At 40.4% G+C, this 23456-nt stretch overlaps 1 protein-coding gene across 10 annotated transcripts in view; it reads right to left on the bottom strand.

The window, feature by feature from the left end:
• Positions 1-23456, bottom strand: part of si:dkey-166d12.2 (rap1 GTPase-activating protein 1) — a 133848-nt gene that overhangs the window by 68538 nt on the left and 41854 nt on the right. For 3 of the 10 annotated variants that reach the window (XM_037766782.1, XM_037766809.1, XM_037766824.1), the window contains exon 1: positions 15029-15190. The exons of 1 other annotated variant lie outside the window; for it this stretch is intronic. In XM_037766782.1, the coding sequence (XP_037622710.1) occupies positions 15029-15072 (44 nt within the window). In that variant the 5' untranslated portion in view covers positions 15073-15190. Of the gene's footprint in view, positions 1-15028; positions 15194-23456 lie in introns of those variants that run through there. 6 more of the 10 variants (XM_037766756.1, XM_037766791.1, XM_037766738.1 and 3 more) reach the window with 3 other exon arrangements.

The following is a 23456-nucleotide window of genomic DNA, read 5'->3' as shown; positions in this document are numbered from 1 at the left end:
ATTTTTTTCAAAGAATATAAGAAGACATGTTTATGAGCCTATACAGCTTTGCCATATCAAGGACAACTTGATCAGAATTAACATGTTATCACCTTATAAAGTTGATATGGTGAATCTCTTGGCAAAAAATTGCCCAACTACAGATGGAGCCGACATTGAGCAATGCTAACATTCATCTGGAGTTTTCTAATAAATGTAAGTCCTATATTCACTCTCCTTAAAACTCTGTTTTGCTCTCCACCAACTCCTGAAGGAAACATCTGGCTCTTTAGCTGCTAAATGGCCCGATGTATTCAACAACTAACTTTACAGTCTGCTGTGGCTGGAAACCATGCTGATGAGAGCGGTGAGACTCAATCAAAGTAAAACCAGAACAATGACCTGAAAGATGGGGAAACACTCCATAAAGCTGAGAGGAACTGCAGAATCGGGTGATAATTCTCTGTGTCACTAGACGCTGTCACTTTCATGCTAATTGTTACAATTGCTAATACAACTAGAATTGTAGGATTGTATAGAACAACCTCGCGGTTGTATGCCTCCGTCAACCAGCCTACAAGTTGTAGTTGTTAACCATGTCTGTCCAAACTCTCATCACGTCATCATTTTATCCTATTAGACATTCGTGTGAAATTGCAATAATTAGCATATGAATTCTTGAGTCATGGCGTGTTATAACCTGTTTTGTCAGGTCACAGTGACCTTTGACCACAAAATTATAATCAGTTCATCCGTCGTGTCCAGGCGGACACTTGTGCCAAACTTGAAGAAATTCCCTCCAGGCGTTTAAGAGATATCACGTTCACAAGAATGGTACAAATGGAAAGACGGACTACCCGAGAACATAATGCCTCCGGCCAGCTTGTTTTCAACAATATACACCGAAATGTGCCTCCATGAAGCCAGGTGAATATGATCCACATCGCCTCCCTCCACCGCTCCATTTCTTCCCTCCACTTAATTTATCCACACCTCTGCCTGCCAGCCGCTGGCTACAGTAAGTCCATCTGGAGTGGGATTGTCTCAGAGATGGGAAGGGGCAGCTGGCAGATGTGCCGTGCAGGCTGCCAGACTGTTGGAGTCCAGAAATGTCTGAGTGGGGTGGTGGCCAAATAGTGCAGGTTTCATAAAAAGAAGAGTCAAATGTCACATATGATAAAAAGTAGGGCTGTCAAAGTTAACGCAACAATAAGGTGTTAACGCAAATTCGGTTTAATGCCACTAATTTCTTTAATGCAACTTGTGATTTTTGGGTAGCTGAGTTTTAAAGCTAGAGTGAAGATACTGGTATCATATGAATCTAGAAAAACTTAAGGAATCCATTGGTACCAACCATGTCATACTAGCTTGTTGAGAAGGAGGTTAAATAATGCTCCAAACTTACGCCAAATTTTGGCGAGGAAAAAACTGGCATGGCCATTTTCACAGGGATCCCTTGACCTCTGACCTCAAGATATGTGAATGAAAATGGGTGTTATGGGTATCCACGAGTCTCCCCTTTACAGACATGCCCACTTTATGATAATCACATGCAGTTTGGGGCAAGTCATAGTCAAGTCAGCACACTGACACACTGACAGCTGTTGTTGCTGGTTGGGCTGCAGTTTGCTAAGTTATGATTTGAGCATATAGTTTATGCTAAATGCAGTACCTGTGAGGGTTTCTGGACAATATTTGTAATTGTTTTGTCTTATTAACTTATTTCCACTAATAAATATATACATGCATTTGCATAAAGTAATCATATTTACCCACTCCCATGATGATAAGAGTATTAAATACTTGACAAATCTGCCTTTAAGGGACATTTTGAACCGATAAAAAATGGGATTAATTTGCGATTAATCACAATTAACTATGGACAATCATGTGATTAATCACAAATATTTTAACCAATTGACAGCACTAATAAAGAGGCAATCAAGGCGAGAAAAACATGAAAAGCTAACAAAGCATGTGGGATATATCTATATAAGGAATTAATTACAAGACATGTTGCTGTTTGATGAGTAATTACAGAGAGAGAAAGAGAAAGTCTGTGTGATTACAGGTAAAATTAACTACCAGGAAGAGGGAAAGAGGGAATAGGAGATTTATAGAGTGTTAGGGGTTTTGTTTCTCTTTCCATTTACTCTGCATACAAATGATGCAGGGCAAGAACTCCCACCTTGATCAATTGTTGCATCGGCACCAAAGAAGATGCTGAGTGTGGACAATCAATCCTCTGATAATCACCGCTTATCCCTTCCTCCCCTGGGCCAAGCCAATCAAATAATTACCGTTGTCATTCGATGCCAACACGCTCACACACACACTCTCTCTATTCGTCAGTAGCAATCCTGCTGACTGTCTCCCTCAAGGGAATAAAGAGAGGAAGACAACTGTATAATGTATATACTGTATAGTGTGCAATAGCAATGTGTCTGTGTGAGGTTACTGCTGGGTCATCGGATTAAATTGTCTTCCTCAAACAAACATCCACAGTCTTTCCAAAAATTCTCAAGAAGTAAAATACAATCCAATGTCAAATGACGATTTATGCGACTCCGACATGTCCAGTAGCATGTTGAGCGCTACGAAACCAATAAACTTGCCAGTCACCTACAGTCTGTCGCCAATATCTGTTGACATTGAAGGAAAGACAGCATATTGATTATTTCTTTTCTTTACTCGGTCTCGTGAAAAACCTTTTAAAATGATAAATCCGATTCCCGGCAATGTCACAAGCCAAGATCTACCGAGGAGAGTTTGGAGTGCTGGATGCATTCAGAGCCAACGCTCACTGCACGTCTCATGTGATTTACTATCACCGGCATAAAATATTCAGACGACGGCATCTTATTCAGTTTTTAAATTATTTATTTATGCCAAGGAGAGTTTGGGATGGATGAAGAATTGAGTGCACAGTCTGATACTGTGTGTGTTTTTTCTACTTAAAGAGCAACTTTAAACCTTGTTGTAGCTTGAACACACCCTCTTAATTCAAACTCAGACGCACCCCGCCTTATCGCCCCCACAGATTTTTCCACTCATTGTTTTTGATTTACAATGCAGCATTACAGACTGGGACCAGCATCAATTGATACATTAATATAATAGCGAGTGTGCATTAGGGCTGCAACTAACAATTATTTTCATCATCGATTAGTCTGCCTAGTATTTTCTCGACTAATCGTTTTGTCTAGACAATGTCTGAAAATTGTGAAAATGGCCATCACATTTTCCCAGAGCCCAACGTGACATTAAAAATATTCAATTACACTATGACACTGTATATGAGGCCACATTTGAACAGCTGGGACCAGTGAATGTTTTGTATTTCTGAAAGGATTAAAGGTGCAGTTGGTAACTTTGAGCAAATATGATAAAAAAAGTTATGTTAATAAAACTGTCACTATATCCTGACAGCAGTGCATGAGACAGATAACCCATGAAAAAAATTCATGTTCCTCTGCCTCCTTTTAGTGCTCCTAATGGCATTTGAAAGATTTCACAGTCCTCAAATCTCAACAACCAGTCAGAGCCGAGCAGTCTCTAGAGCAGCTGTTGAGAAAGTGAGAGAGTTAGCTCCAGCTGGTGGGCGGTGCTTTTGGCTCGTCTGTTTTCATCATGGCGGCCGGGTCACAAACTTTCTCATTTTACAGCTAAACAGTACACTACAGGATGCTTCTGAAAACATTTGAGGGGAGAAATAGACATTACAGTAACAGAATATTAATTCATATTTGATCAGCGCTGCCTAGTGACCGTTTGATCGCCAAGCAGTGATTGACAGCTGTTGTAGAGACTGCTCGGCTCTGATTGTTTTTTTTTGTTCGGGCGTGGTGAAATCTTGCAAATGCCATTAGGAGCACTAAAAGGAGGCAGCGGAACATGATTCTTTTTACATGGATTATCTGTCTCATGCACTACTGTCAGGATATAGTGACCGTTTTATAAAAATAACTTTATCATATTTGCTCAAAGTTACCAACTGCAGCTTTAATCAATTTTTACAAAATGCTGGTGAATTTTATGCCGATCCACTAAATAATTCAATCAACAAATTAAAATGTATGAACTCAAAAAAAGTGGATTCAGTTTTGAACCGATTTTACACATGAACTTCAGTTTACTCATCACATTGATTACTACTGTACTCAGCATGTGAAAACATTTGTATAATATCTTCTGTGGCTCTGGAAGGAGCTTTCCAGGGGTTAAAACAACAACCCTGTTGATGTCAGCTCAGTTAAATATTTTTAACAAAAAGCCTGTATGACACACTGGAGGTGTGGGGTTTGAAAGAAGTGGGTAAGAAGAGCCTATAAAAGATGTGATTTAGTTGCATTTTCGGAAATATAGGATATAAGGGGGTAACAGTCAGGCTATCTGCAGCTTTGATTGATACCATTCTTTTAAAATCTGACTCCTGTAAGTCCCCAAACATTAGGGAAGTGCAATTACTAAATTGTTGGATTACCCCTTTAAAGGGACTGTTTGTAACTTTCAGAAATGCTTGTTAACAGCGACACCTGTGGCCGTTAAGTCAAAGAAAGTCAGCGTTGGGCTCGCGTTTGCTCGCTCTAAATAGACATGAACGAGCATCGCTCAAAACAGTGAGGCGACACACATCAGCTAAAACCACAATATCAATCTATATTTCAGCTGCTTGGCAGTGATGTTAGCTGACCAGACGGAGGTCTCTCCATGAATCACTGCTGATCCTAGTGTTGGCTTTTCCTGCCTCAATGTTATCATTTCCGACCGCGGCCGGAGGGAGACACCGGCACCCGGTCAGAGACGATAAAGTTTTTTGCTGCGGAGCTCCGTCACTTCACAAGACACGGAAAAACTCTGTTGGTCTGGATGAGCTGCAGTATTTATTTCTGCACAAACGTCCACTGTACATTCACTAGATATTCTCAGAGCTAAACTAACTCTTCTGCAGTGTGTAGTGTGTGCGTATACATGTGTAGAGGTGGAGCGAGACAGCGAGAACGGGCGCGGTGTCTGAGTGAAGGCAAGCAGGCAGCGGATTAGAGTACAGCAGAGACTCCAGCCACACGCGAGCGTGCATATGCGAGCGCGCTTGGGAAACCGACCCGGTAGATTTATACGTTGAAGAAGTTACAAACAGTCCCTTTAAGTTTCTCCTTGATGAGCAATGAGTCAATATTCAATGGCATGCCCATGCCATTGGGTGGCAGGATAGAGCGTCAAACCAGGGCTGTTATCTGTGTATCTCTGCATCACTCTGTTTCTGCCAACTAACTCACCAGCTTGTTATTATCTCTAGCTCTGCGCTCCCCCTCCCCTCTGTCTTTCCTCCCTTCGCTCCTCTTTCAGTCCTTGTGTCTGTTGTGAAGACTATTTGATAGACTTGTACGAGAGAGGATGGGATGATGTAACAAATTGAAACAGTATCCCCGCAGTGTGTCTGGCATCAAACATGCTATTTCACGAACCTCCTGCAGTGCACACACTCGGCTCTGTCATTAGATACAACTCACCTTTGTGCATTAACGGTGAGAATGTATTTGACATGCAAACAGTGACATTACGCATGTTGCTGGTGAGGGCTCTGCTCTTTGGCTGTGTTTGTTGCTCTGTGTTGAGAATGGAAATATTAGTTTGCAAGTCAGCGATACGGTTGGTGAGCATCCCTCTGCTGACACAGGCAACACACTGTTTTGGTGTTAACAGTCACGAGTGAGAGACAGACCGGCACATAAACAGCTACACCTCCATCTACTGTAGGACGCATGTGACACTCCCTCATGGAAGGACACACAAATAGGTGGCAGGTAACAAAATGGGCGAGGCTGTTATTGTGACCATTTAAAGCCATTTTACCGCTGACCTTTTATATTTACAGTATATTTGAAATGTTTTTAGGTGTTTAAAGTAATTGCTCATAACAAGCAACCTTATTATCGCAGTGTGTAAAACCATTTGATTTAAAATGAGCTGAAACAACTGGATACTGCAATTGATTATTTTGTTATGCTCCTGGGAAAGTCCTGTGTGTGTTTGACCCTCTCACCCACCCGTATTGGACTTTCTCGCTTGTTATACTTCTTATTATACCAACATAACTTCCAGTAAAGTTATTATACCACTTAACTTTCATCAACGATTGCTCGATATACTACGTCACCTGCTCTGCCCTCCGCTTGTTGTACTACGTCACGTGCTGCGGCCTTCCGTGGACTACAGTCGTCTGGAAGTCAATGGGTTTTTAGTTAGATGCCTGAAATAAGGTCTGTGGTTAACACAAGCTGAAGAGATTTTAACGTTTTATTCTATGATATAAAATACGTTAGTAAATATCCCACGCGTGAATTTTGATGCTTTTATATGTCTTAAAAAGGGCGGTTGCTAACAAGAGGTTAAATGAGACTACTAGACGTCATCACACCGACTCGTCCGCCTTAACAGCCTCGTGGTTTATACTCTTGTTACTTCTGGCGATTGCATTCACACTTTGAAAATCCTAAAAGTCGTGTTTATTTTTGGATTTTATCTTAGGGAACAAAACATGTAAGTATGATAAATGTTTGATTGCCACAGAGCTCATAAACAAAATGGAAAAATCCCATTGGGTTTTTGTTGAGGGAACCAGGGTGATGATAACTTCCTGGCTGGCCTACAAAAATACGTTATCCCTGCAGCACTTATTACAAACGTATTTGTAAAACGTCAAAGACAAACACAATGCGTGACAAAATACGCTTCCCTCCAAACGTAATTGAGATTGCAGTTTAATTGTATGGGAATGTAATTTTTTAGAAGACAGGGCTGCACTGAGAGCTGAGCGACAAAGCCTTACATTTAAATTGCAGCGAACTTCCTTCTCAACCAGGAAAAGAGACGATAATTGAGCCACACAGACAGAAAGCTCTATGAATTATGTGAGAAATCAATACGACATGTGGCTGAATGTATTCATCAAGCTTTCTTTGAGAGGAAATGGACGAAGCGTTACCATTCAGAACAAGATTGTCAGGAATACTTTAATAATTATCCTTCATCAGCACTCTTCCTCTGCTAGGCTTGATAAATAAGGGCTGTTGTGAACTGCTAAGGCGAGAAACCCCAATCAAAAGCTTTTTCATGCACTGGTCAATTTTGAGATTTTGCTGACATGTCTTCTTTCAGACTAGTGGAAAGAAAACATCCAAAATACACATTTAGGTGTTTATTTTAGTGCTTTGTCTATGTGTCTGTAGATTTCTCTTAAATTCACTAAAAGTTAGCATTAGATAATGCCTCATTTGCATATTTAAACATACATTTTTAGAAAACTTGGGACAGAACAGAACAACTGGGGAAGTTTCATGGTGATATCTATGAGTTAAAAATGTTAACCTATTCACCTGTAGTGTCATACAAAATGTATGGAGTTTTATAGGCCTTTTCAGAAATCTCCACTTTAACTTAAACTTTCCAGTTTCGTTCCTATCTATATTCTGAAGGTTTTTACAGATGGGTTTGTTCATATATAATTCACAGCTTGAATTATATATTATTTTATTCCTAAAAACATGCTGAAAACTGTTTTTTTTCATGGCTGTTGACAGTATTTTAATGATTTATGGAGTGATACAAAGAGATATCAAAAATCCCCTCTGTAAAAACCTTTGACTCTAATATGTCAACAAAATGAAACAAAAACTTTGAAATAGACTTTATCCAATGTTCACATTTTTGTTCTGGAAATGTATGAAAATTAGCATGTATTTGATCATTCTTTATTTGCATATTTAAACGTAAGATTTCTGAAAACTTCTAATACAAAAAATAATTGTCTTAATGTAAGTAATCATCTGGGTAAGTTTCATGGTGATATATATTAGATAAATGTTTTCCCTATTCACCTGGGGTGTTTCCCCTCAGGTTCAGTCTGTGCTGTTCCAACATGTCCAGCGGCAGTTAAGTTTGAATTACTACAAATTGTGATTAACTTGAATCTACAGGTTTTCTTTTTGCATGTTTCCTATTCCCATGCAGTACACTCTCACACCAGCTGGTTCATACATCTACTCAGATGGCAGTGAACCAGAATTTCACCAGCTAATTAAATTTTCGAGCTGCCATCATTTTTTTTTTTCTTAGAATAATTGAACTATATGAATGCAGCTTCCGCTGAAGAGACAAGCAAACCCTTGAGGGGAAAAGGCAGCATTTGGCTGGTTGTTATGAAAGGGGGCAGCTTGGCAGCGTCCTGATATTACAAATGGTAAACATTTTAATCTTCTCAAAATCATGTGAAGAGCTGAAGAGACAAGTCAACAGAAGAAATCCCAGCTATGATATCTGGACTGAACACCAACAGCAAGAAAGCTGCCTTTACACAAAAACAAGATTCGTTCTGGAGGGACTAAGAAAGGGACATCAAAATGAAAGTCTAGTGTCTAGTTGCAAAAATCAGAAAGTATTTTATATATATATTTACATTCAAGTCTGTCCAAAGTGTCATCACTTCATCATTTTATCCTGTTAGACATTTATGTGAAATTGTCATAATTAGTATATGAATTCCTGAGCTTTGGCCAAAAACGTGTTTTGTGAGGTCACAGTGACCTTTGACCTTGGACAACCAAATTCCCATCAGTTCATCCTTCAGTCCAAGTAGACGTGATAAATGTGAAGAAATTCACTCAAGGCGTTCCTGAGATATCGCGTTCACGAGAATGGGACGGATGGACGGACGGACGGACGGACCCAACAACATCATACCACACACATACACACACACAGAGAGGGAGAGTGACTTCATTCTCTGCTCAGGTAGACCTTACGCCACTATATCTTTACTTTGCAAATACTTGTTTGCTACTATATTAATGCTCTGGATATCGTATAGAGAACCTTTAAGCGTGAAACTCTTCATAAATAATACACAATATGTTTTCTCAACTTTGATGTTGCTTATTTAGTCATGAATATTTAAACATGAACCATGAAACATAAAAAATTGAGGGTAGATGATAATGATATAAAACAGAAAAATCAGCATATCCTCAAATCTAAGAAGCTGGAATCAGGGAATGTTGCGCATTTTTGCTTAAAAAATGAATTATCAGAATAGTGGCTGACTAATTTTCTGTTGATCGACTAATCATAATGCAGATGTCTACCACTACCTCAAATGAACCAGATCCATGAAAAACAAAATACATGCAGCTGAACAGCTAGAATGCCTTAAAGTAAGGGTGTATTCAATCACACCATCCTCCCCCCCAACACCACCATCAAGTAGGATACCTGTGTGGGAAACTGAAACAGAGCGGTGGGTTATGTGCACCATCTTTCACTTGGCTGAACAGTTGCCAGTTGTCTCCAGGCTTAAAGCGGACTTTACTCAGCAGCAGGGAACCAGCCAGAGAGAAACCACCAGCATCATCGATTGGCTTTCTCTAAATCTTCAGGTTACCGTCACAACCAATCTCAAAATAGGCAAGACGTCACCCACATCAAACAAGGCCTTTAAGCTTGTGTACGGGTGTTTATGAGGGGGCATTGACCCTGCGTTCTTGTTCCTAAGGTTTATGAAATACAAGTTTTACTGAATATCCACGTAGCAAACTATGTTAAAAATAGATGTTCACCCACACCGTCCTCAACATCTTTTGTTTTTAATTCGTTTTGCCTATACTTCACATAATTGCCTGCTCTGAATTTGCATATAACAAAAAGGATGTCACATCAACAAAGAGGACGTAAAATTGATGCTCAAATAGATCGCAATTTCCAGTTGTTGTTTCTCGCTCATAGTTTTTTGTTTGCAGTTGTTCACAGGCGTTTTGTAGGAACAGCACATTATTATCTGCTAACAGCAATTTCCATTAAATTGTATGCGGAAATTATGCTGTAAGAAAATAACTTCTTCAAGGAGAGATACTAACAAAACAAATGTAGGCCGGTAATTTGGTGGTCCGAGTCTGGGCTCCATTCATTTCTGTTTGAGAATCTTTTCTCTGTAATTCATTATGCATTAATTTCCCCGGAGAGACTCCTTTTCAACAACAAGGCTTTTAACAACAGACACAAATTTTGTTGACATCAGCAAACAAACCAAATCTGTTACACACATTAGAGTGAGAAAGTAAAAAGCTCATTTATTTTCTTGAAACAAACATGCTAATTCATCTCAGACAGCTGCGTGCTTTCAATGAGTCCCGAGGCAATGGTAATCTAGAGATTAGAGGGAGGAGGTCTGTGACTTACAGTATCAGATTGATCATAGATGGAGAGGTAATGTGGGGCAAGGTAAATTAATATGACGCACAATCCCTCAACAGGCAAGCTACTAAACTATCTAACTGTCCCTGTGGAGCTTCTTTGGGGACAATTTAGGGGACTGTGTGGACAAGGACGGCTGTAGAAGAGATGTGCTCAGGTAGATCTTTCCTACAGTTCAATGGTTCGCATGAAAAGTAGGGATGCACTGCACATAACCCACATAATCAATTTGTGTGTAACCCACCAACGTATCCTCATACAACGATTCGTATGGGTGTCTTATGAAAAGCTATTCCTCATTTTTTGTGCGTTGTTTTACGAATGTCCAGCAATACGTGTCAATTTCTACTTGTTACATGCACACAGTCTTTTCAAAATAAACTTCCATCTTCAAAGGAAACAACTTGGTTAGGTTTAGGCAACAAAACTACTGAGTTAGGTTTAGGAAAAGATTTTGGTTTGGGTTAAAATAACTCCGGAAGCGGCATAACTTCAGAAGTTACGTGACAAATAAATCAACGTTGACTTCTGGTTTCACACGGGACACGAACAGGAGTCTCCTGGGTTAAAGCCCGGTGTTTTTTGATCCACTCGTCCAGCCCGAACTCCTTCCTACATAGCGTTACTTGCTCTTTATACTTCCTGGTTCACGATTACGTGTATTAAATACAAATTGATTTTGTGGGATATATACAAATGATAGGTCATTACTTGTCGTAGGTATAGCTACCAAGAGTGTATGAGAACAGCCTGAACCCACGTAACCGTGAGCAAGGACAGGTGATGTAGTATAAAGAGCAACAAAGTCCATGGAGGGAGGAGGTCAGGTTGGATGAGTGGGTTTGAAAACACTGGACTTTCACCAAGGAGACAGGTGTCCTGTGTGAAACCAGAAGTCAACATTGACTTATTTGTTACATAACTTCCGTACTTAAATAACGCCATTTCCGTAGTTATTGTAACCCAAAACACAATCTTTTCCTAAACCTAACCAAGTAGTTTTGTTGCCTTAACAGGTTCTGCACTGCAGGGGTTTGTGCAAGCGCATCGATCGCTCGTGTTGCTGGACATTCGTAGGAAAACGCACGGAAAAAAACTTTCACAAGATATAATACAAACCATTGTATGAGGATACGTTGCTAGATTAAACTAATCGGCATCCTTTTTATGTAAGGTAACATGAGGCCGGAGATTGCTGTGGCACTAAAAACTTGAGTCAACAGTACATCATGACTAAATGACTGTAGCTGATGGTGAATATAGTGAATTTTACAGTGACAAAGAAAGTATTCAATAGTGATAAATGATGTCATGGCCGATACCTGAGCTGAGGCTCTGACAGTATCTACAACTTAAAGTTCATCAACATGAGTTTTTCAGGTCATCACTTTAAATTACTTTTACATCAGAAATGGAATCAGCCTCTAAAGTCTAATCTAAAACAATATAATCCAGTGTGGCCACAATACTTCCCTGAATATCACTGAGGGCAGAGGAAAAAACAACCCTGCATGATGTTTCAACTTAGAAAATGTATTCCTCTAAAAAACAAACAGTACTAATTAGAAAATACAAGCAACTAAACAACCAGTAAGTTGTGTTGTTATTTGAAGCGTTGTTCCCCATTTAAGGACTCCTGTTGGCATTTTAAAAAGTGATTGCAGTTAACACAACCTCACTGGCTGAGTCACATCTGGTGGACCTGAACTGTCTGACACCTAACATTCAAGTCAAGATAACCAGCTCATCGCTGTCCAGTAGCCTGTTAAGACTGAGGATAAACTGTCTGTCAGGCATCGTGGAGATTGACATCTCTTAGGTCTTTCTGTGTCGGGTGGAGATTTGTGATACAACTGAATAGCTTAAATTGGCCAAACCAGTCAATCATTTATTTTTTACATTTATAAACTATGGCTGTCAATTGATTAAACTATTTAATCATGATTAATCGCAAATTAATCGCACATTAATCGCACATTTTTTATCCGCTCAAAATGTACTTCAAAAAGGAGATTTGTCAAGTATTTAATACCCTTATAACATTGGGAGTGGGCAAATATGCTGCTTTATGCAAATATATGTATATAATTATAATTGGAAATCAATTACCAACACAAAACAATGACAAATATTGTCCAGAAACCCTCACAGGTACTGCATTTAGCATAAAAAACATGCTCAAATCATAACATGGCAAACTCAAACCCAGTTTTCAGTGTGTCAGTGTGTTGACTTGACTATGATAAATGGTAAATGGACTTGCATTTATAGAGCACTTTTCTAGTCTTCCGACCACTCAAAGCGCTTTACACTACATGTCAACATTCAGCCATTCACACACGCATTCATACACTGATGGCAGTGGCTGCACTTGCATGTTTGCCCATCAGGATCTAATCTAAATACTCATTCACCACTGACTTTCCAATTGGTGGACGACCTGCTCTAACCTCTGAGCCACAGCCACCCCAATGACTTGCCCCAAACTGTGTGTGATTATCGTAAAGTGGACATGTCTGTAAAGGGGAGACTCGTGGGAATCCATAGAACCCATTTTGATTCACATATCTTGAGGTCAGAGGTCAACGGACCCCTTTGAAAATAGCCTTGACAGTTTTTCCTCGCCAAAATTTAGCGTAAGTTTGGAGCGTTACTTACGTAGTATGACATGGTTGGTACCAATGGATTCCTTATGTTTTCATATGATAGGAGTTTCTTCACTCTAGCTTTAAAACTGAGCTCGCTACAACCTAATAATTGCAAGTTGCCTTAATGCGTTAGAAATTAGTGGCGTTCAAACAAATTTGCATTTATTGTGACAATGGGGCCGATCTATTCAATTCTCTAAGGTTAATGAAATACAACTTTGTAGCAGGTTTACACAAAAACCTCTCAGAATAAAATGTACCTTTCCAGTGCAGTTGAGATCACAGTGGGGTTGTACATTCTTTCATAATAACACTACTCTTTTGATAACTATTACTAGAATCTCAATGCACATTTTAATAACAAAGTGGCTGTTGCCGTTCCATAAATATTGTTCTCCGTGCCCTGCATAGCACCTCCTTGTCTAATACTGGTTTGCAGTATATGTGCCCGTGCACTCAGGCTATAGCTTTCAACCTGACTCCTACCACAGAAAATGTCAAATTGAGCCTCACGAGTGTTGAGACTTGGCAGAGCCAACGAGCAGCAAAGCACAATAGTAAAAAGTAATTTCACTGCCTCATGAATTCTAATGCGCTGCGTGGCTGAGTGGCTGTGCGGCTCACTGCTCATAAACCAAACACTTTTCATATCTCAAAGATTCACACTCTGACGGCTACAAAACCATCACTCACACACATGAAAAGACTGGGACTATACAAAGTCACATCCTTCCTCATTCTCACCCTCCTTTTAATCATGCTGATGAGATATTTTACTTATTCACTGCCACCAAAGTGGTGCAGCTAATCGCTCACTCTGACTTTCCTCTCAGTGAAATACACTACCAAAATAACTCTATATTACCAACATTTAATTTCTTTCTTTCTGCAAATGACACACCACTTTTGTTCATGATGAACGGCTAGTGTTTCATTTCTTAATGTGTTTGTTATTAGGGGGAGAAAAAGGCAGCGCTCCAGAGGTAATGAAAAAGTCTCCTCATGTCTTGATCATTTTTGGATAACTTTATTTACCACTAATGGACTGACTGAATCCCTTAAACTACCGATAGCTTTACAGTACTCACTATGATATATTTAGGTTATTTTGCTCAGTCTGCACTGTCTGATCAGCAATTTCTGAAAAGAAAAAAACATTAGGGGTGTAAGAAAATATCGATACACGAGTATCGCAATATTAAGTTGTGCGATTCTGTATTGACTCTCAAAAACAATATCGATTTTTAATTAACCTCTTAAAAAAATCAACGGCTCGCCTTCAGGCCCGATATATTCGATCTTGTAGCGGGCTCAGTTTAGATAAAACTATTGAAGTTACTAGCATCAAATGAAACTAGAAAACCTAAAGAATCCATTGGTACCAATCATGTCATACTAGATTGTCACGAAGGAGGCTAAATAACGCTCCAGACTTACACTACATTTTGGTGAGGAAAAACTGGCATGGTGATTTTCACAGGGGTACCTTGACCTCTTACCTCAACATATGTGGATGAAAATGGGTTCTATGGGTACCCACGAGTCTCCTCTTTAAAGATGTGCCCAGTTTATGCTAATCCCATGCCGTTTAGGGAGAAAATCATGCAGTTTTTATACATGCAGTATAAATGTATTATTTTTGCCTATTCTAAAATTATGCATTTCGGGTGTGTTCTTTATACTATGACAGTTTTCCTAAAATTAAATTTTTTTTTTTTTTTAAATCGCAATATCTCGCCTTGCTTACAGTTTCCCAATATATATCGATATATTGAATCGTTACCCCAGTATCATGATACGTATCGTATCGCCAGATTCTTGCCAATACACAGCCTTACAAAACATGCAGGAAAAGGTCACCATGACCGAGACAATCAATTATCATCCTGATCAGCCAATCACATGCATTGAATCTCTCCCTTTGTGGCTCATTGTTTTTGCATCTCGCCCGCAATTCACTACAAATGGTTAAAGCTGTAAACCAGGAGAGCTTAATGTGCTGACAGTCAGTGACCTTGTCCGAGTCGTCTCTGCAGTTGTTGAGCAGGTGCAGTGCAACTCCCTGATCAACAACATTCAACAGGTACACTAACACTGCAGATACACAAACTCCAAAAATCGCACTCAGAGAGATGAATGCTCTATTATCTTACCCTCCATAAGCTCCAAATGTGTTACTCCTTTTCCTCTGAGGCATCCTGCTGGTGAACGGCTGATGAGGCGTCACAGGTGAGCGCAGGATATCACAGCAGTTTACAGAACAATCATACCTCCACCTTGTTCCTTTCTCTATGAACCTCTCCTCTAACTCTTTCTCCTCTCTCCTCCCTCCTTGTCTCAGCCCTCATCGAGTGTGTGTGTGTGTGTGTGTTTTTGTATTTTATGTGTGTACACACCCTGGCCCTCCCTCCTTGTGTCTCCTCTGTGCTCTCTGGCTAAGTAGCTCCCATCTCTGCCAGATCAAGAGAAAGGTGCGTCCGGCTGTCCTGTCGTCCTGGAAACAAACAGGACTATTTCTCAGGCTCTATATCTGGCTAATTCGTTCTCATTTCCAGCAGGAGGAGGACACAAAAATACTTCAATTTCCAGGTACAATGTCCAATGAAGGCAACTTCCCCCTATTGATCGACTCTGACAAGTGATTCTCATGATGTGAATCACATGAGCTCTTTGCTCAAGAACGGTTCTTGTGGAAAATAGGCATGTGGATGAAACAACACGGTTTGAATATTCAGGACAGACAGGATTTATACGGTGGCCAAAAACAAGAATGGCCCGGTCTAGAGACAGTTATTGTGAGAGTAGAGTGCTTAGAGTGTGTGTGTTTGTGGGAAGTGAGTGGTGAAGCAAGAGAGAGAGAGAGCGGCGGCGATGGGAGCGAGTAACGTTATCGACTCCGGCCCAAGCAGGAAAAGTTGAGTTTGGTTTGTCTGTTCTGGGCTACTGTAGAAACATGGCGGTGCAACATTGTGGACCACTCCCTATGTAGATATAAACGGCTCATTCTAATGTAACGAAAACACAACAATTCTTATTTTCAGGTGATTATACACTAAAGAAAACATACTTATTTATGTTATATTCCTTTTCTGCCAATAGATCCCCCCAAATCTTACACACTGGTCCTTTAAATGTCAGAAAATAGTGAAAAATGCCTATTATAATTTCCCATAGACAAAGGGGATGTACTCAAATAGCTTCTTTTATTTGACCGACAATCTAAAAATCTAATATATTTAGTTCATTATAAATGAGAAAGAATAATATCAAAGACCCACATTTGAGAAGCTGACATTTTTACTTGACTAAAAGAATGAATCATAATCAAAATAGTTGCAGATTACTTTCTTATTGATTACAGTAGATGGATTTTGAAAATGACTAAGGAATCAACATTAAAGTCAAACATCTGCCATGACAGAGGCACTAAACTTAAGTTATTCTGTGACAGCTTAATCATTTAAGCTGCCCATGTTCAGGACTGATAGATTTCTTCCTCTACCCTTTGGGAGGGTTCAGTGCGCTGGGATTGCAATGCCAAGGTGCCATGCCAGTTTACGACAAGACGGTCCTTTGGCAATACCTGCTTTTCATTTTAATGCGACTGTCGTTGGAGTCTCTGTTAGAACCTGATGATTTGATGGGGACATATCATGAAAAACTCACTTTTGCAGTGCTTGTGCACTTACATTTTGGTACGTGGAGTGCCTACCAACCCACAAACTGTGAAATAAGACAACCCAGTCAGTTTTTTGTTGGCTGCCTAGATCAGAATATCAGATACCTTTGCAAAGGTGCGCCATATTTTTCTCGCAAGCCAATCAGAGCAGACTGGGCTTTTTCAGGAGGAGGTCTTAAAGAGACAGACGGTAACAGAGCGTTTCAGACAGAGGGTGAATACAGGTATATTCAGACCGACAGTGTGAGAAAAATAATGTGTTTTTTGAACATTAAAGAATGTAAACATGTTCTAGTAGAAACCTAAAATACAAGTATGAACCTGAAAATGAGCATGATATGTCCCCTTTAAAACGTATTTGAGTGTCACCATCTGAGTGAGCCAAATAAATCTGAAGTATTCTCTAAATAGAAAAGTATTGCTATAAAAGTTTGCTATCAAAATACGGTTCACATCTTATATAACAACTGAACTCCACTGGTATGGAATTGGACTGAAAAGAGGGCGAGCCAAATTATCTGATTTTCACAAGTCTCTCATGTTACCTGACCTGTTTCACTTGGGTATTTCCAGCTAACCCACATTCAAAGATTTTGCTGTGATCACACTTCTCCCCAAAGAACGACACTGAAAATCAGCATAATTTCTCTTGAGCTTCCTAAGCAAATCAAATGGAGACACTTGTCAACGTGACACCTACATCAGGGTGTGTGGAAAGTGATATCTTTGTCAATCTGCTGGCAGAGCACGTCTGCTTATGGTCAAACAACAGAGTGCAATCTTACGTCAGCTCTGATATCTCCTCCTTGTTGTCTCTCATTTTCTTTCGTCTCCAATTCACCTCTCTCTCCATCCTCCCCTCTGCTCCTCTCTCCTTTCATGTCCTCCCTCTGCCTCTGGCTGCTTTCTCCGCTGCCTCTCTTATATACTATTTATCTGAGTAAATTATTAAGTTCTCTGCCATGATGAGACAGTATATTGTTCCCTGCTGTCCGGTTCAAGAGCATTGATTGTCCTACTGTCCCCTGAAGCACCAGCAGGGTGCCCTGATGACTCCCCGGTCGACCTTTTGTGATTCTATTAGGTTTGACTAGACTCTGGCCAGAAGTGGGCTATAAATCAAATCAGAAGCTTAGAGTAGAGGACACGGGAATGTAACATGCATATCCACAGTGTCCCCACCAAGGTCATTCAGCTCCTTTATTGATTGATATTGATATTGACTGACCTGCATTGACGCTCAGTATTCTGTATCTCACATAAAAACAATCAGTTTTTTGTGAAAATGGACCAAAATAGTTGGTTTGGGATCGAAAATTTAAGATGAAGTGACAACGTTGCAGAAAAGAGCAACTTACAATAGGGTAATAGTGCATTATGTGATAGATTTGGGTTATGACCTCAGGGCTAACGTCAAATATATTTATATTTGAATGCAGCAGCTGAGGTTTTGCCAAATAGATGATTCCCTCTCAAGTCTTTGTGTGTGTCTTTTATATACATTTGATGGTCATTTTATATGCCAGCTTTTCATGCTGATTTATTGTGCTGGACAAGTATTCAAATGTAATTGGGTGATATAGTCCACAGGCAAAAATTAGCATCCTCCTCCAGTCAGATCCTTTTCTTATTCAGAGCAAAGTGGGCACAAATGGCTGCTCCTCCTTTCCAGTCAGCCTGCCCCGCTTCCCTCGGCTGATAATGACACCGAAACGTCTCCAACAGAATGATTCTCCGGAGCCATACTTCTGCTGACAAACTTGTTATTGTCGCTATAGTAATGTAGTTTGAAGAGCTCTTTTCACTATTGCTTTTCCCTTGTGTGTCCCTCAAAAGATGTCCTTCGCGAGGATGTGGGAAGAGAAAAAAAAAAGAAGCTATTTACCCAGAGTGATTTGTGCGAGGCAGGTGAAAGGGAAAGGGCAGTTTGGTGTAATTAGTCTATGTCCGCCGGTTTCATTCGGCAGACGTGGCAGCAGGCTGGCTAGAGTGCTCCTCTAAAGCAGGTCAGCCTTCACTTTGAGGACTTGACTGGCAAAGGGAGGACGGGGACAGTAATGAGACGCTGCCCTCTGTGAGATGGGGTTCAGTCCGCCCTGAAACATTGCTGTCGCAGCGGTAGATAAACACTTTACTAACAGATCACCTCCAGAGGAAGAGACAGAGTGACAACACAGAGTGAAGAAGTTTGCTACCGAGACACTTCATCGAGCAGAAAATGATAAATGTGCTGTGAGGAGAAAGGACGATTATGGAGAATTAAATAATAATATATGGACAGAAAAACAAACTATAGGACGGGGCTTGATAAATAGCATCATGAGTTAGGGGTGGGCGATCACGGTACATGTCATTTTATATCACAAATCAATACAGTAAGTGTTCTGTAAATTCAATTAAGATTTTTTTTTAAATAACCATACTGTACTTCATCATATTTGCTTATTTTCTTCTTTTATTTGGTACTTTCATACAAACTACAAAAACAACTGCCTCACATGAGACAACATTTGAGTTAAAAGTGCAACATAAAAATCACACAAATTGGTATTTAAGAGTATACCAAAAGAAAAAAAAAGACTTCTTCTGCAGGATTTGCTCATATTTCATTTCAAAAAGCTGACAAAGCACTGTCAAAACAAACTACAGTGTGCAAATGTCTGGTTATCATGTAACCAGTGTTCTTCCACATCTGCTCTGTATTTGCAACTTCACTCTCCTCTTCCATGTCTGCCCAAATCACGTTACCTTGCAAGGCGTGCGTGTCCAGAAGGTAACCCCCAAGTTGGGAAAACTCTCGCGAGAATCGCTAACCGACAACATATCCGAACCTTAACCATTCAAGGTCAATGCCTGACCTTAACCATCTGGCGAAAGTTTTGCAACTTGGGGGTTACCTTCTAGACACGACCTTGTGAGGCAGCTGGATTTGTTAGATCACGCTAGAATCATAACATCCCGCGCGAGCTACCGCAGTGGAAACGGTAATGCCAAAACTCTACCGGTGGACACAGTTATACCGTCGCACGGTGCTGTCATATCGCCCAACCCTATTATGAGTGTATAGAAAATTGGCGTTGAAGTTTCTTGTAACAGTTTGTATTTGACAAAGGCAGGACAATACAGACAAAAAACACAGAGGGCATAAAATAAGTCATGTGGTTCACATTGCAGTTGACATCTCTGCATTTGCATCAGATTGCTGCCTTGATCCACTACCTGAATATACAGTAGCTGATAGACTGCATGTTGTGCAAAAACCCATTCTTCCACAGAATATAGCCGTCCAAACATCAACACTCTCCTCAGGTGAGAATAGCCTGTAAACCTTCACTTGTAGTAACAGCTCATCTTCAGGACTGAGGAGCAGTTACATAGTTACAGTACAGTCTCTCCCCTGTGGGAACAGCAAAGCAGGACATGGACACATTAAATATTTACCAGCTGTACGCACAACTACACCTCTGACAAGATCGCAGGGACAACAGTGGCCTGAAAAGCCCGCAATCGTGTTTTCATTTCGGTTCTGTCCAACTTTTCTGTGGGCTTTTTTGCTTTGATCCAAACAGCACCACTAATATTTTGCTGATATTTTTTTACAACCCTTAAAGAAGTCAAAGGCAAGCATTACAAAATCAGCAGTTTCATTTTGAAGCAATGACTTTCATCAGTTGCATTTTGAAGGCTGTTACAGAGCAACATCCAAATTTCTAAAGCACAAGTATTCACCACTCCCTATGAAGCTGAATAATCACTCAGGGTTTTATGTAAGAATGGCAAACAGGAAAGAGGAAGCCAAACGACTAATGAAGTTGTCTCGGAGCAACACTACCCCTCGCTGTCAGCCAGGGGAACTACTTTTCATCCTCTCAAGCTGCAGCTGAGTGTCTCAGGGGCTGTTTGAGAGCTCTGCTTGACACAGACAACTTAGAATTTTAAGCAGATAGACTCCGCTGCCTTTCAAGCAACAGAGTCTACCGCCTATGATGCGTTTCACAGCAGAGAGAAGAAAGCGGGAGAGGCAGAGAGACACGCTCGCTCAGGAACAAAGCATTAAGATTTTATCTTCCTTTTATCTTCATGACACTGTCCATTATTCCATTTCAGGATGTGCACACGTTACTGGTCAGTAGGTTGCGGAGCAGAAACGGGCTCGGAAGATGCGGCCACTGTTCCGTAACCAAATGCAACAAATGAGATTCTCTCTCGCTGCCACAAATGCGAGAGCTAGATTATCGGGGGGTGCTGACATTGTATAACTCGCTCATCAAAGACAGACAGATTCCAGCAGGAACTCTGGAGACTATTCTTGTCCTCCATCGCCGAGCCCCTCTAGATCTGAATGTCATGAATTTCACAACTCCTCTCTAGGCCATGATAACAGAGGAGGGAGGTGGGGGCGTCACAGAAAAAAAAAAAATTAGGGAGATAGAGAGAGAAAAGAAAGAGGGTGTGTGTCTGAGGCTGGCGACAGGGGTGTGGATATATATAGCGTGATTAGGCATGACCGGATCCAGTTGCCTTTATGTCTACTTTATCTGTGTATGTACGCCCTGTTTACGAGCGCGCTGGAGAGGAGACAAAAGAAGGAATATGAAGACACAAATCACACCAACAGAGTGGGAGATGCTGTGAATGTTTCCCTAGAGCGATGTAGAGAGAGAGCATGGCATAGCAATTTTACGGCGCCGCTATGCTCACATAATCCCAGTGAAAGACCCCAGCAGGACACGGAACTCATCCTCCGGGGCGAAAACTAAGAGCAGGAGCCCATTAGAACAAATAAAAGAAGAAGATGCCGCGAGTAGAGGAGAGAAGAGGGAGAGAGAAACCAAGCTTATTTTTCATGTAACTATTGAGTCAAGCAAGGAGGAGAGAGCCCCCGTGGGCCTCCTCCTTGGATTAATGACTTTGCAGACAGAGGAGCAACAGAGACTCGGTTAGGGGCTGACTTTGATTTATCCACATGAGAAAAGCGAGACGGGGACCGAGAGGAGGCAGGGAGAGATTTCTAATCATGCAGCCTCATCAAAATAATCTTTCATTCAGACCTCAGGGCCTGTGTCCACTGTCAACAACCTCAACCTGACCTGCTCTGGCTCCGTGGAGCCATCTGATTAGAAGTTCTTGCACTTCAAGGAAGATGAGACAGAGACGTACGCTGTGATGCGACTGTGAAGATAAAAAGGAGTTTTTTAATGCAAAGATGTCCGTCAGACAAGAGGTTTTTGTTTTATTTCCTCTCTTCTTGGCATCTGTGGATGTAACACTTAATTGGGGACTGGTACTATGCAAATGACCTGTCACTTTACAATATAATGACATTTAAGTATCAGAGAGAGGAAGAGAGAGATCATGCAATCATATCATCTTCAGGTTTCCAAAATACGGAGCTCTTAAAATAATGTAAATAGAGTATATGAAAAGCATTTTATGCCTTTAGGAACCAGTATGTAAATACTGTATGGTCATTCTTTCAATGATGGAGATTTTTATTAATAATGATAATAATAATAATAATAATATTTAATCATGATTAATGCATGATTTTCCACAGTAAATCAAGATTAATCCCAAATTATTCGCACATTTTTAATCTGTTCAAAATGTACCTTAAAAGGGAGATTTATCAAGTATTTAATACTCTTATCAGCATGAGTGGGCAAATATGCTGCTACATGCAAATGTATGTATATATTTATTATTGGAAATCAATTAACAACACAAAACAATGACAAATATTGTCCAGAAACCCCCAAACTGCATGTGATTATCATAAAGCGGGCATGTCTGTAAAGGGGAGACTCGTGGGAACCTATTTTCATTCACATATCTTGAGGTCAGAGGTCAAGGGACCCCCTTTGAAAATGGCCATGCCAGTTTTTCCTCGCCACAATTTAGCATAAGTTTGGAGCATTATTTAGCCTCCTTTGTGACAAGCTAGTATGACCAGCTTTGAAACTGAGCCCGCTACAACTTCAGGAAGATCAATTGAGTTAATGCTTTAAATAAATTAGTGGCATTAAAACAAATTTGCGTCATGGAGTGATAATCGCCTTAAATTTTGCCAGAAAATGATCAGAATAAATTAAATCATTTTCCCAGTAAAAATGCCAACAATTCTCCAATATGAGGATTTTCAGATTTTCCCTATGTGAGATATTTTAGGCCAGATGATTAAGCGATTAATTAAGAGTCTGTACTTTGAAAGAGTTATTGGAGTTAATCATCCCTCCTCTCCATACTGGCACCAAAGTGATCCTTTCCTACTGTGACTAAAACGTAAGAGATGAGGGAATTTGCTAACCTCAGACTGTGGAAGACTGATATTAGCTTCAGGTGAACTTTAGATTGGATGAATGTGGACTGCAGGCGTCCCTCAGCTCTTCTATTTGAGTCACTTTGAAAGGGATCACTTTGGGGGCCAGTATGGAGGACAGGAACGCAACCAATCACCCTCTCAACAAATTGTCATGTGATTTTATAACAGACTTGAGAGACTGAGCCTTTAGTTACTTTGTACTTTTGAAAAACTGTATATCAAAAGAGTTGTGGGGCTAGATTTTAGTTAGTATAGTTTCCTTATACAAGTTAAAGGTGCTAAATTCAATATCCAGAGCATTAATATAGCAGCAAACAACTATTGTCTATTGAAAGATATAGAGGAGTAATGTCTACCTGAGCAGAGCATGAAGTCACTCTCCCTCTGTGTGTGATGTAATCAGAGCTTCTCTGTGCTTTGTTTATGTCGTGTGGGCGGCCGCGCCAACCCGCTCTCACTCCCAACTCGTCAAATACCGCCGTTTGGTGGGAGGGCTGGTGGATGGGTCAAGCAAACACAAGACTTTCAACCAGGATGCAGGTTTTGATGTCCCATGTGGAACTAAAAGTTGACTTATTTT

Source organism: Sebastes umbrosus, chromosome 1 (assembly GCF_015220745.1).
Source record: "Sebastes umbrosus isolate fSebUmb1 chromosome 1, fSebUmb1.pri, whole genome shotgun sequence".
Classification (NCBI taxonomy): domain Eukaryota; kingdom Metazoa; phylum Chordata; class Actinopteri; order Perciformes; family Sebastidae; genus Sebastes; species Sebastes umbrosus.
Note: the sequence above shows the minus strand (reverse complement) of the source record. Positions and strands in the feature narration are given on the sequence as shown.